Here is a 15075-nt window from a genome sequence, read left to right as displayed (position 1 = left end):
ATCAAGAAGAGGATGAGGAAGTAGCCAAGGGAGTCAGGTTATTAATCAGCGTACTTGGTTTATGCTTGTGGACTTGAATTTTTCAAGGCTTCTATTGTGGATAGCTGCCAAAACTCCTCTGAGTTTCAGCAGAAATTAAATCTTCTTTAACATGTCATACATAGATCATTGTCAGAAAAAAATGACATAAAGGAAACTCTGTGCGTATCTTTGAAAGCAACGCTCAGGTCAGCGCTAAGAGAGACAGCCAGAAAGCAGAGCCAAGAAACACAGGTGACAACACCATTAGAGTTAAAAAACTCCTGATTAATATAATGTGAGAGAAGGGAAAGCACAGATTCTACTGAACTTCTGCCTGTTACAACTTACTGAAAGTGTTAAAGATCTAGCAGGTCTAATCTGTGGGTTAACCATCAGGCTCCAAGTGCGTACAGAACAAGATGACATTCCCTGAACAAAGAAGTTCATAATCTAAAATCAGAGAAACCAGGTGCAAACAAATCAAGTTGGAGCAGAGTACAAGGTATCCTGTTTAAACAACTCTGCAGTCACAGTGTGAGATACCATACGTCTCAGTTCAAAAGCTAAATTCAGCTAAAACATGCAGAACAAATGCTTGACTGGGATATCAGGGTAGTCCAGAATCCTTGCTGACTGGTGCTCTCCGCTCCATGAGTGTCTTTGAAAGAGGGCTGAAGTATAACATGGCTGTAAACAAAATTATTTTAGTTCAATCATAAAAGGAAGGGTTGCAAAGACACCTTCTAAATCTATTCTCTTCCAAAAAGCCAGCCAAGCAAAAGTAGTCGAGGCAATTGTGTGGCATACCTTCTGGTGTGCCACTGAAAAGGTAAGGAACAGTGGGGCTACTGAATTATTTACAGCATCTCAGGAAACACTCCCGCAGTTGCTGTCACAAATTGCTTGTGCTAAAGAAGTATCTATATTGGTAAGCCATACCAAAAGAAGAATAATAAAGACATTGCAACATCTAATATTAACCAGGAACCCGTGTTCCCTTTGAACAGTCTAATCACATGCAGTAGCCTCAATTCATACAAGACAAAGACCTGTTGGTCCATTGAAGAAATTAAATTAACAGCACAAAGTACGCATGTATATGAAGAGATTAAAAAGACTACAGCTGTGAACAGTAAGCTAAAAAGAAAAATAATGGGAACCATAAAATATCCAACTGAGTGTTCTTCTTTCTTTCCGGCAAAAGAAGCTAAAAGGCTAAAAAAAAGAAAATTAATTTAAACTTCATAAAAAAGGGGAAAATGGGTCTTGTTTCTCTCTTCTAACCAGAGATGGACTAACTCTTCAGAGAGGGGCTTCATTACCACTGCATTCAAGGTTAGAAAATAGAAAGGGGATACACGGAGGCTGACCTGTCTTTACCTGTCTAAGTTTTTGTGAAGGACAACAATCCGCAGTAAGCTTTGCAAATGCCATCTAGACCCGTTTTGTCCAGGCCTTGAACAGAAAATCAAAATATCTCCTCATTTGCTCACAGAGGCTGCTGACACATCACATTAGCTTGCCTGTTTCTTAGGAAACCATTGGCAAAACATCGAAGAGTATAGGGGAAACTGAGGATGCTGTAATTGTAATTTGTATTTCTTTTTTGTTCCCATTTGAAAGCACAAGCAGTGCTTATTTCTACTGGCACGCACAGGAGATGAAAAGAAAACAGGAATTAATAAAAAATGACCATTTTTCCAACTGTAACAAAATTCTACAGGCTAAGAAAAGCAATGAAAAATGCAGAACACCTTTGTTTCTAGATCGCTGACTCTCACTATCAACCCCAGCAGTAAGAAAATGAACAGCTACACAGTTATTACCGTCATTCATAGGTCTGGCTCTTCCCTGTGCCAAGTTTCTGCTCGGTGTGTGAAGCAAGGAGCACCACAGAGCAAGTTATTGTTCCCTGATACCACGTCTGGCCCCAGCAAACGTGTAGGCTGAGGTGCCCTGGCTCTGCCCTCACTTGTGCTAACAGGAACAAATACACATTCAAGCCTTTCTTCTTCCTTCCCTCAAACTGTGAAGGCCAGAAAGGAAAAAGCAAGGATTTTAGTGCCGGACCCTCCATCCTGCTTTTACACTGGATTCTTGCCAACCTGAGTGGGTGTATGAGCATGTCTGCATGCGCTTTTATAGCTCTACAGCTAGAAAGAGCGAAGCTTGGAAAAAGGACTGGCCCTTGATGAACAGTTGATATTACAGGCTAGCAATGCCATCAAGAAGACAGAAAACACAAAGTGCTATGGGTTAAGTATTTAAGTCTGGAAGTGCTATTTATAAGCATTTAATATAAGCATGTCCAACTTCACAAAGTGTTGGCTGCAATCTGTTGTCCTGGATTTAAAACCAGACTGTTCGTATGCAGAAGGATTTAAATCACTGATGTAATTTTCAGTAATAGATTCTCTAATGAAGGAAGAATAAGAAACACTCCTTCCCTGCTAATTTACTAAGTTTTATTGTTTTATTAATAACTGATTTGAATCCCACAGTTCTTTGTGTTTCAAAGCTAAGGGTCTCTCTAAAGAGTTGAGAATCTGCAGCTGCATATTATCGTCTGAAGTCACAATCTTGACTGTTCTCCAGTGAGCAGTTGCCTTTCCACACTACACTCCTCTAGGAAACTCAGTCAGGTTTTTTTCTTTAATGCTGGCTAAGCTTCCATTGACATAACCAACTTTGTTATGCATCTCCAGCACTTTTCTCTTGAATTGCAAGTTTGTAGATTGCCCAATGGTATTATCCTTTTCTCATCTCCCATAGTTCCATAAACTCCCCAAATTTTGTTAAACTTTAACTGTTCCCCAGTCCAGTTCATTGTGTGGCTTAACGCTGGCACAGCGAGAAGGCAGGAACGACCAGTGAGACTATCTCATTGGCAACAGCGTGGTCTATGGACTAGGGCATCAGACAGCCCTGTGGTTCAGTTGCTGAAGTGTGATTTACAACACAAGTTAGGTATTTCAGCACTACAGCGTCAGAAAGTCCTATCAGAATTCAAGCATCTAGGAATCATAAGTCAGTTCTCTGTCAGTTCTGAAAAAGGCATCACGTGTGACCACAGCCAAACAATTTAATCCCTTTGAACTTGTCTTCTACCAGTTCACTGGCAATAGCAGAACTTGTCTCCTTCAAACTGATGTCTTAAGGATTACATTATTTCTGCTTGTAAAGCACTCAAGCATGACTGCAAATACTTGTGGAAGCCTTCAAAGGTTTTCAGTTCTTAGATGATCTGTAAGTTTTATCCTTTACCTCTTAAGAGCCATGTGTGCACCATTAGCACAAAGAACACAAAATGTGGGGTTTAGCATCAGGAAGCTGTTATCTCCCTCTTCGAGTATTCACTCACGCCCTGGGGCCAGTGTAGGACCTGGTCCTGACACAAGCATCCAGCATGGAAAGGGAGGAAATAACGAATCTCCTGAGCACTTCTCAAGCACTAACCAAGATAAAAGCATGTTTGTGCTAGCACATCAGCCTACTTTTGCACCCGTTTTTTTCACGAATCCACAATACAAAGCACATAGATGTATTCCTTGAAAAACTCAAACTATATGTGACTGAACAAAATAATGGCCAGTCCAAGCTCATATTGACAAATTACCCAGAAATAAAGTATACTTCAGAGACTGCATGCACCTATTTAGGTCAAATTAACCCTCAACCACAATAAAAATATAATACTGAAAGAGCTTAGCAACTAGCAATCTCAAGAGTCATAAGGTGCTCGTGTGCTTTTACAATGATGATAATTTTGTTTTTATCTTGTGGTTGGTTTTATGTTTCCCGATATACTGAGAGGGGATGGAGACCTCCCAGCTTTGTACCGCTACAAAAAACCCAAACAGAAGTCGTATCAATTAGATACCAGAATGCATGGTATATAGAAAAATGCAGAAAAATACTTAAACACCTGCACATATGGGGCTAGGATCCCAGGTAATACACTTCACTGACAGCACTAGAACTGTTGCTAGGACCAATTTTGCCCATGGAGCACTGCATAAAGCTAAGTATTATTGTTATGTCCGTAAATGGCATCTACATAACATGTAAAAGATTCTGTTTCTGTATAAATCAGTGCAGATTTGGAAAAAAAACCTGAAAACATCTGCTTAGACATTGGCCTGATTTTCCCGTGTTTTTCCACAATTCTGTCCTCAAAAACTAGATAATGTCCAATGGGCATATCTACTTTAAACTGTTATTAATCTGTTATTCACAGCCTGTCAAGGATATAGCTATTACATGAATGTCATCATTTCCTTATAAGACACGTTGTTTTAATCACAGCTCACAGCATTCATCTGCAGTAATTCCAAAATTTAGAAAACAGGCCAAGCCTTTGAATAACAAGTTAATTTTCCACCAAAAAACTTGAGACGATTTCTGAGCAGAGTTCCAGACCTCAGCATGAAGCTACGTAAACCCTTCTGGAATCTGTTCTTTTTACCTCCTGTTAAATTTATGACTGCCTAAGCAAGATAGTCTTCATTCATAGCTCTTACGCTGCCAAAGTGAGTGGAACGAACTAATTTTTTTTTCACAAGCAGGTCATCAATGCAATCAGCTAATGCCGCAGGATTTCTCTTTGGTTTAAAAACCTTTTCTTTCAGGGTTTACGACTGGGATCATAGTCCCATTAATGCTACTGGCAAAAAACCACAGACATCAGAACTGAGCTCACATATTAGAAACTACTGTCATTATGGGTTAAATGCTGCTTGCCATTCACACCCACCCAGTCCCACTCCAGTTTGTAAGTCTCTGCCTAAAAAGGGTCGGACACACTCGCATGCACACTATATCCCAGGCCTTCTACTACAATTACAAATACTGTTTTATTTTTTTAACTCAAATAATTTGCTAACAAGGTAATAAGAAACTGACAAAAAGAAACAGTAAGATTAAATAACGTTGGCAAAGAATATTAAAAGTTGGTAAAGAATAAATTTCCATGTTGAAAGCATGACACCTCCTCTCAAGACATGCCAGAAAGACGATGCATAGTGTACAGGTATCTGATTTCAGAGCTGGGCACAGAGAAATCCCCACACCAAAGACTGTAAAAACGTCAACAGATAAGCGTAATTTTAACAGCCTAACCTGAAGCCCTAAAGCTGTAATTCAGTTTGACGAGATCCTTAGGCAGGCACCATTTCACATGAACAAAGGAAAACTTAGTGGTTTAAATCAGATCAAGGGCAGGGTACGTGTTTTGCATTATATTTAACTTCATTGCGGCAGGTATTTCAGTAACTCTGAAAGAGTCTACAGAATGAGTTATTCTGCTCTTCATTACACAAGAGAAAGGAACATCTTTTTTTCCTGTACAGAACTGGTTCTGGCCCTTCAGGCAACTGCATTTTCTTGTTTTACCCAAAAACTGTGGGGCAGACAATAATACAGTTTTTAATCTTCCTGCACATCTTGGAAACATTTTTTAAATGATTTTATGTCAATCCTCTTCTACTGAGAGCTTTCACATGGTTCACAGCTCATATAACCCTACAGTGTAAAGAGGATGAATTACAGAGAATTATCCTCCTGGTCATATTACAAGTGGTGAAAGGAACCTTTTCATTTTCTCAGATACAGTTGTATTTCAGAGCACCGGCCTGGAAACAACTGTTCCCTTTTGGTCAGATTGTGCCTTTGGTCACACCACCACTTGAGTAACTAAGAGGAAGAGACATCTTTAAGGCATAATTTTCCCTGTTCCCCTTCACTTCAGAAGCAGTTTTTTTTTCATAAAACAGCATTGATGCCATCACATGGCACTTTCTCCTACTGTCTTTTTTGGCTGTAGGTTGACTCAGCCTGGCACTATAGTATGCTGCGTTTATACAGAGATCGGGCACAATGGGCGTCCATTTTTAGCTGCCCCTATTTTAACTTTATTAATAACTAAAATAAAAAGCAGCAATCTGTTATTTCCGTCCCCCTCTATCTCCCTCATGTATCAAAGTTAAGGGAGAGAGCTGGAGCTTCATTAGTTTTTCATTTGTTCTTCCTCTTTTCTCCAATCCATATTCTTGGCATGAAGGAGAGGAATAAAGATGTCAAACAGTTCCTCTCTTTCTTACACCTCAATCCGATTCAGGTAACTTACATGTGGGTATAACTGTGGACTTTACCGCTCTGTGGAAATGTGTACTGTAAAGCACAATCTAATCTTTGGTACCTTGTTCCATTTGCTGCGAAGAAACAGTCTCTCAATGTTACGACATTACTAAATATTGAGCCCAAGCAGTGGCCAAAGTAGCTTTGGCCAAAAGGCAAAGTAACACTCTGTGCAGAAGTACTTGGTAAGAAAGATTTCTGGAGAAGGTTGCACAGATGTCTCCATCCAATCTCTGGCCAGAAGGCAAGAATGGTCTTCATGCTCTTGTTTTCATGGAACGGAGAGGAGTATTGTAACAATACACACAGCCCTCTGCTTTTCCTTTGTTAAAAAAGATGTGTTACAGTATTTACCTTTGACAACTATTTATTGTTTTGTCCTGTTTTCCTGACCAACTGCAAACACAGATGTTTTAGTGAAAATGATGACACTGGCATATTACTGTCAACATTCTGGTTTCTTCAGTCAAGCAACGTGGAAAACATATCTTTGCTGAATTTCACACAATAATAAAAATAGTGACGAACTCAGCCTCCATGCTGCATAAACGTTTTTCGACAGTGTGCATTATTTCAAGAAGCTGTCCCAGAGGTTACATAAGCTTAGTAGTCTTATGTATTTCACCATGAACCTATATATCGTCATCGCGCACAAAGCCCCCAGCTGATTAGTAAGAAACAATAGATTATTGCACTAAGAGACACAGGATATTACCTAACTAATACAGGCTATTGCTAGTTTTTATAAAAGCAGTTATAGTATGAAGGGTGAAGAGACTAAGGAAGTAACAGAAAAGTGTTCTTCCAAGCTTTGAAAAATAACACTCTTTTTACAGTCATCCTTTACAAAGATCATTACGCTGACAATCTAAAGCTGTTCCACAACTGTTTGGTCCAATGTAATAAAATAAAGCCTCACAGTCTTCACTCCAAAAACACCAGACTACTGCTTCCGTCAATAAACAGTCTTAGACGCTCATCTCAGATCGATCTCTTCAAACTTTCTGTAGAACTGCTTGGGTTTTATAATAGTGTAGTCGAGTATATAATCTGGGCCTAGTTTGTGTGTTGTCAATGTACCCACTTAAACCAAGCACTTATGTTTTCATACTACAGCTTATCCCCTTGACTTGTCTTCCTCCCACAAAGAGAGGAGAATTTAAAATCCCTATCATTTTCTTTGTAAATCTTTTCTAGTTTCTTAGGAAAATGTCCTACTATATTTGCTCTACTGGCAGAAGATACAAACTTAGGCATTTGGTGCTCAATGTATTTCTAGGCATGCAGTTGTGCACAAACTACTGCCAGCTTATTTTGCATTTAGTACAGGACGAAAGCATAAACTACTCCAGACTGCTTGTATATAGCCAAAATAGGCACCCATCACTGTGTCTGTCCAGTAACTAACAAACCCAGAGACAATAAAGCCCAATGTGTGTTCAGAATTATGGTGATTTCCAACAATGGTATAAACCAATGCTAACGTTAGAAGTTAAGAAAATAGATTTCCTGGTCCCTTGATCAAAACGATTGTTCTCCACAAAAAAAAAAAAAAAAAAAATCAACCCCAAAAAAAAAAACAGGCAAGGGAATCCCTGGAATGGAAACAGAAAATCTTCCATTCTGGAGTCTCAGGTGTACTACTTCATAAACATTTATAGTGGTCACAAGCACCTGTTTTACTATGGCTCAAGTATAATATTCAATTTGGACAATTTGAGATGGATTTAATATAGCAGCTCTTTGTGCATATAGCAGAAGGAAATGCAGCTCATCTGTCAAACGAATTGCCCTGCACTTTCTTGCAACATTGGCAGCAGGTGACGAACTGGCTCAGCCAATACACCTGTGTGCAACTGACCTTGGATACGAGAAGCAATGCTGTCATTTTCTGTCTGAAGAATTCAACTGCATAAGGATCTGTCTGCAAAATTAAACATTCCCAACGTATTTAAAGTGTATTATAAATCAATTTTTTTTCTGCTACAGAAGTTTTGAATCAGTAGTTATTTCTTGGAGATCAGAGTCTAGCTAAAAGCTGCTTAGATGCAAGAGACAGGATAACACCAGCTTGCTCACCTCCAGGTGATGTTCTTCAACTGTGCCAGAGTTCTGTTTGTGCAGCTGCTGTGCTGCCTTTAAACTAGGTGAAGAATGATGTCCTTTCATGACCGATTAAGTTTGTTGTTTTGCATCTCTGGGTCAAGTATATTTTTCTCTGGACTGATTTGGAGTAGAGAATACTGGGGTTCCTGCAGATTATCAGTAGAGTGCTCCCACATACCACCAAGAATGTTTGAGAAGTGATCCTTAATAAACAAGAGACCCTGACACACTCCCAAGTAGAGTTCTTGTCATAGTTCATGTCAATATTTCTTTGTCACCACATGCTGGATCAGCCTTGAGGAAAAGCACTAAGCAGAGCTGTTGCATAGTGAACAAGCTGCTTCCTGCCTCAGGGGAACACTGCAGTATCCTGAAGGTCCTACTGCCCTTCTTATAAAAGATGTTGTATACATTATGCCATTAACCAGGCAGTAGAGGTGATTCCTCTACTTTCCCTTCAGTTGATGAGTCTTTCCCATTCAAGTAATTCTTCTGAATTGCCAGGATCTGCCTCAAACCAACCTGCAAAGAGGATCTGCCTCAAATCAACCTGCAAAGCCCCTGTGAGTCACATTATATACGGGGGATTTTGATGGACCGATGCAAAATAGCAAACAGCAGAGACCAAGGTCTGACCCACAACTCTTAAAGAAAGTACCTAAACAACACTAAGAATTAGATTGATGGAGTCCACAAGCTTATTACACTTAGCTCTGCAGCAGTTTCTCTAATACTTTTAAAATCTTTTTCCGTAAAGCGGTTCTACTCCAGTGGTCTGGCACTTGTGAATATAAGGCTACAATAAGAAACTTCCTAGCACTGAACAACACAGAAAAAAAGGAAGCAGTTTCAGGCTCATGAGGGATTACAAAAGATAAATAAGGCAAAAATAACTCAAAGAACTCTGAAAAAATCTTGAGTTTCTTTATAACCAATAGCGCACAACTAATGAAATAAAAGATGCAAAGCTGAAGTCACCAAACATCAGTGTGTATCTGTTAAAAGTCGCCTTGCAGCCTAGGGTCTAAGGGATACTCCAAGCCACTCCTTGACAAGGGTAAGCAATGGGACAGTGCGAAGTGAAGTACTATGATGAACAGCTGCTGGAGGGCAGGAGAAACAGGTCCCAGCATTTAGGTTGCCTAGGAGCCCAAACTGACACCCCATGAACAGCTGAGTTTTTTCAGACTGCATTATCACTCTGGTTGTGTTTCAAAATTTCGTAATTCATTAAGATATTACAGAACAGACACAAAAATATCACATGATCTTCAATTTTCAGGTATATAAAGCTATTCATGAACAAATTGCTCTACACTTACTCCAAATTTACCTAAGTTTTTATTATTCACCATGGAAATATTTCCAGTGGCTAGTTCTTCCCATCTATAGCTGTTGGTCAAGGTGACACAGGAAGTGTTGAAACAGCAGATTTTGTCACAATACTAATATTAAGACCAAAGTTAATAATTCTGCAAGTTAACTTTACGACCAATTAATCGTACAATGTGATGAGTGCTGGAGGCACTCTATTCCACATGCATATCACCTGCACAAAAGCACACTTCAGCAAGATAGCTTTGGGGGTGAAATATAAAGCAATAAAATGCTAAGCTAAAGGAAACTCTCTTTTGAACTACCAGGAATTCAGGCTACAAAATAAAACATTTTGCATTTAGCAAGTGTTACACAATGCAGTGTCACTCTTACCTCCATGGGAAAGGCCTTAAAATTAACCGTGTGTTCAGAACCACGCTGGTTTTCTCTCCCCCAGTGAAATCGAACATCGTGTAGTTCAAACTCATGTCCTCGAGGCAATGGCCCCCCTATTAACACTGGGAAAGCAGACAAATGGTAAGGAAGTTGGCTTTCCAAGCAGACAAGCCACTGAATATAATCTCCAAATACAACGGCGAGGTGGTTGCAAGCTTCTTTATTATCAGTGGTACCAAAAAGGAGAAGAGTAAAGTTGGCAGACTTGACATGTTTACTTCTGAAGTACTGCACGCGAATTTAGACAGTTACAATCAATGAAATTGCTGTCATGCTGCACTCTTTGTTTTATGAGGTAGAACAGCTGGTCATAACACAAAATAAAAACACTCTACCTTTATCACTCAGAAGAGTGAATACGTTTATTGCTCTAATAAAGACAGCAGCTGTGTGCTCTAAACAGATGGCGAGGGTTCTGAATTGAACTGATAACTACCTCCATCTTGTCCAAATGCTTCATCTCCATCACCTATATTTGCTACGAGTCACAGAAACTGATAGAAAATTTTTGATCACCAATATTTTGCTAGGTGAAGTTGTTCAGCCATATACCACCTGTCAGGCTTCCAAGACACAGAATGCCTCCATGTCCAAACATAATCAAACCTACACACAGGAGCAACAACACACCTCATTTAGTTAAAAACAGCTTCTAGGAAGCCATGGTATTTTTCACCTCGTTCTCTTAAACATCCACAATTTCACAAAAACATCTACCCACAAGTGCAACACATGCAAAAAAATTACATAATAGCTCAATACCTTTACTACCATAAGTAGTAAAAATAAGCAATTGTACCTTGTGAGGCTCAATCTGCTTTGGAATTAATCAATAGGAACATTTCACCCAGGGATGTGTGAATCTGCTCCACATCAAATATTACTCCACAGGCTGTAGGTAACTTCCCACTGAAATCACTGAATATTGGCTTCTAGGCAGGGCTGGATTATACTTAAGGGCATTCACTGTCTTCCCCAGAATCCATTAAATTCTAGCTTAAATTTCAGAGACTTTGAATGAATCTTTTACAATCTCTGATAATTGACAAGGATCATTTAATTGCATAACCTACAGCTTTAGGGAATTAAAGTTCCATAATACAACATTATTTTGACACGTAAATTAAATGGCCTTATTTTGGAGCATAAGACATAGTGTAATACTAAAACATAATGTAGCAATTGAATCATATGGCAACTGTACAAACACAAGAACAAAAGTACTAACTATAAAAAACTGAAAGAAAAGTTATCAGTTATGGTTTTCATAAGCAATTACATGGGACAAAAAAGTAAAATATTCCAATTAATCCTCCTTTAATAATTCTTCATAACTAATCTAACAGCCATTAGGGTTTCTGAAATGAAATGTCCCAAATGTAGTTACAGATTCACATTTGCTTCTTAAACTTCCTTTGTTAATCTTCTTTCTATACCTATATCCTACAGGGAAGATCTACAAATCAGGTTAACACTGGGGGAAACAACCAACCGAAGTATTTTGGGAAATCTGGATAAATAGTGCTATCAGTGCTATTTCTTAGGAAAACGGAGCATTTTCTCTGTTTTAAAATATTGCTCCTGGAGAAAGTGTAACTAGAACAAATGTTCTCTGTATGATGTAGTTCTGGATCTGCAGGAGCTTCAAAGAGTTTATTTCTGAGGCTTAAGTTATTGATCCCATGATAAAAGCACTGCAACGCATGAAGCATGTTTATCTTTCCTTTGCCTTTCATCAAATCTTGATCCTTGTCAATGCATGAAACATGTTTAACTTCGCTTTGCCTTTCAGCAATTTCTGATTCTCATTAGGAAATTATTCTGAAACTACCATCCACTGTGCAATCCACTACTGGCTGAAGAGAAGTCTCTCTGTTAGTAGCGTATCCTCCAAAGCATTTTTCAAGATACAATTCCCTTACACAGTTGGTCACGCTTCTTCCACTTTACGCATAACACATGTACGATGATCAAACTGGAAGCAGCCTGTGAAAATGTTTGCAATTAAATAATAAGAAGGATTTGGGAATTCCAGATGGATTGTGTGTCCTGAGTTAAAGGACAAAATCAATCACAAGTAATGACAAATTGATTTCTAATATCTATCTTAATCAGTTTACTTTTTTCCACAAAGAAGTTTTTCTTTGGCTGTTAACATTACAGTAGATGAGGATCTCTTGCACATTAATCGGACAGAGTTTCACAAGCATTTAGTGCTCAACACTTCCCATTAAAATAATCTGGTTAAATGGATTTGTCATCAGAGATCCCCTGTGAGAAAAGCAAGCTGCAGGAGTTTCCACAATCCCTGAAAACTGGCCAGAATACTAGGCCAAACACAGCTTATTAACTCTTTTCTCCTCTTGGGAGTGATAACAAACGTTGTCTTCCCCCTCCCAAACGTGGAAAAATTATCCCCAGTTTAAAATGGAGAATGGGAAATTATGTAACATGAAATATAAGGAAAAGCTGAAACTAAAACAAGATTTCCTAAATTATAATTCCATCCCTCCGTCATTAACTTTTATTCTATTTCACATTTTCTCATATTTCAAGACTCATGAGTCTGACATCCCACTGCATTCAAGTTTAAAAAGAAGTCTTTCCTTCTCACAAGTCTCCAACAGTTTTGCATACGCATTTAGGTGTGTTTGGACCATCTTACTAGTTGTTGCTACTAAGTTACAAACTAGCCTTGGGAAAGGCAGGGTTGAAGGAGCTGCGTTTTGGCATGCAAGCGATGACATTGTTTGAGGTCACTCCCACTTCATGCACAGGAGAATTCAAGAACCTTCCTCCTTGGGAAAAGAGCTTTGTCTCTGATGAGGGCAGTAAAACCGACTGGAAGTATAAAATTTCTGTTCTATTGCATATCTGCAAAATTATGTGGAAATAAATGTTCTGTGTCACAATAATACATGGAATTTATCAAGAAAAAGAAATTATAAAGGAAAGCATCATTATTAAAATAACAAACCCTTCCTTTTTAAAAATTTCAGAGCAAAACTGAACTGACTCCCTCACTCCCAGCACAACTGTAGCTCCCAGGACTACTGGGATCTCAGAAGGAAACACAAGTTAGAACGTCTCATGGTCTGACAATGTTCAGCTGTTTAAATGCCCCCAAAAGGCTGTTACCAGCTAAGATTGGTTAGGATAACTTGGATGCTCTTCCAGACACATGGTAAGAACTACCACAGTGCTGGAAGGCACAAAGGATGTTTTTTCTTCCTACTTTCTCAACAGTTGTCTCCTTCATACAGAATAGTTTATCCAGGTGAAAGGTCTGAACGAGATACTGTGATTTCACTTAAGTTGTAATTGTTTCTTTTATTATTTGCTTCTAATTCTTATTTGATGAATGACACCAAAAAAACCCTTTAGGAAATGAGGAGTGCTTTGCTATATGCTCTTCATCACTATTGTACGCAGTTATAACTGGAATACCCACCTTAAGCTGCCCAGTTCCACAGTTAGTATTCAGAACCCACTCAAATTAATGGAAAAAGCTCTTTTAACTTACATGGTCTTTGGACCAAGGACAATTTTTGACAGCTGTACGAAACAGTTAGGCATCACACTGTCTTAAGCGATAGTCTGGACCGCTCCTGAACGCGTACAACTGTTAACGGCAGCGAATTAGACGACACCAGCACAAGAGGAAATTCTGGACACGCTCCGAGGCAACCTGACTGACCATCCAGTTTGGCGCTGGAGCTCGCAGCCCTCATCGCAAAGCTCCGTTCTTTTCCCACTCGAAGCCGACAGCACTGCTCCGGCCGTGGCCGAACGGGCTTAGCGCTGGCAGCCGGGAGCAGCTCCCGGGACAGGCTGTCGCGGGGAAGGCGCAGGCCGCGTTTCGGCGTACCTGATTTGGACTTCAGGGCGATCTGAATCGAGTGCCCGTCGTTGGTCACCTCGCAGTCGCGACACACCACGTAGTTGGGCGACAAACGCACCTCCAGCAGCGAGGGGTCGTACTTAGCTTCTCTCGAGTTCAGGTTGATGGGCGACTGATAATCCCCGTTAGCATCAGGAAAAATCAGCCCCCACTCCACTCCTGGGACACGGGGGGGAAGCCGTTACGGGGACCCCCGGCACCCCGCGGCGGCCTCCCCGCCCAGCGAGACCCTGCCCGCCCTCAGACCCTGCCCGCCCTCACCCGCTGCCCCGCGGCACCTCGGCCCCGGCCACCGCCGCCGGGCGGCTCCGCGGCCGCGCACCCCCCGCTGCTCTCCCGCCGGCGGCGACCGCCCTGCCGCCCGCTGCGGGCCGGCGCTCCCCGCGGCTCGGGGCGACCGGCGGGCGATTTCCCCCCGCCCCGCCGCTTAAACCTCCTCACCGCCACCGCCCCCTCCTCTCCCGGCCGCGGCCAAAGTTTCTCCCCCGCCGGAGCCGCCGCCCGCTCCTCACCTTCCTCGTAGCCCCACTCCGGAGCCTCCTCCCGGCACGGGAAGGGCTCGGCGCCCTCGACCGGGCTCCCGTCAGCCATGGGCAGGCGCCCTGCGAGCGGCCCCGGCTCCTGTCGGCCGGGCGGGGTGCGCGGTGAGCGGCAGCGTGTGTGAGGGCGGGGCGGGGGCGAGGCGGGCTGGCGGCGCTCCGCGGCTCTCCCTCCGCCCCCGGCGGGTGTCGTCGTCTGGCGGGGCGGGCGAAGGGTGCGGGGCAGCGGGCGGGGCGGGGGGAGACCGGGGACCGGGCTTTCCCGCTGCCCTCGCTTCCCGGCTCCCCTCCCGCCGGTGGGTGGGTGTCCCCGCAGCTCCCGCTGCCCGCCCTGGGCTGGGCGCAGGGGGCACCCGGGGAAAGCAGCTTCACCGAGGGGAAGGGCGAAGCGCTGCCCCGGGGGGGCACCGGCCGGCGGGAGGGCGGCATGGCGGGGAAGGACCTGGGGGTCCCGGCGGGACAGGAGCCAGCAGCCTGCCCTTGCCGCAGAGAAGGGGAGCGACGTCGTGGGCTGCGCTCGGCACCGCGTGGCCAGCAGGTCAAGGGGGGTGGCCCTGCCCCTCTGCTCAGCGCGGTGAGGCCGTGCCGGGGGTGCTGCGT

At 42.2% G+C, this 15075-nt stretch overlaps 1 protein-coding gene across 2 annotated transcripts in view; it reads right to left on the bottom strand.

Moving 5' to 3' along the window:
* CA8 (carbonic anhydrase 8) overlaps positions 1–14617 on the bottom strand; it is a 53450-nt gene extending 38833 nt beyond the window's left edge. For both annotated transcript variants that reach the window (XM_075416099.1, XM_075416100.1), the window contains exons 1-3: positions 14449–14617; positions 13904–14095; positions 9973–10097 (exon numbers count right to left, since the gene is read on the bottom strand). In XM_075416099.1, the coding sequence (XP_075272214.1) occupies positions 9973–10097; positions 13904–14095; positions 14449–14527 (396 nt within the window). In that variant the 5' untranslated portion in view covers positions 14528–14617. The remainder of the gene's footprint in view (positions 1–9972; positions 10098–13903; positions 14096–14448) is intronic.
* Between the last annotated feature and the right edge of the window lie 458 nt (positions 14618–15075).

The sequence above is a fragment of the Opisthocomus hoazin genome, chromosome 3, assembly GCF_030867145.1.
Source record: "Opisthocomus hoazin isolate bOpiHoa1 chromosome 3, bOpiHoa1.hap1, whole genome shotgun sequence".
Lineage (NCBI taxonomy): Eukaryota > Metazoa > Chordata > Aves > Opisthocomiformes > Opisthocomidae > Opisthocomus > Opisthocomus hoazin.
This window is presented reverse-complemented; position numbering and strand designations above follow the sequence as displayed.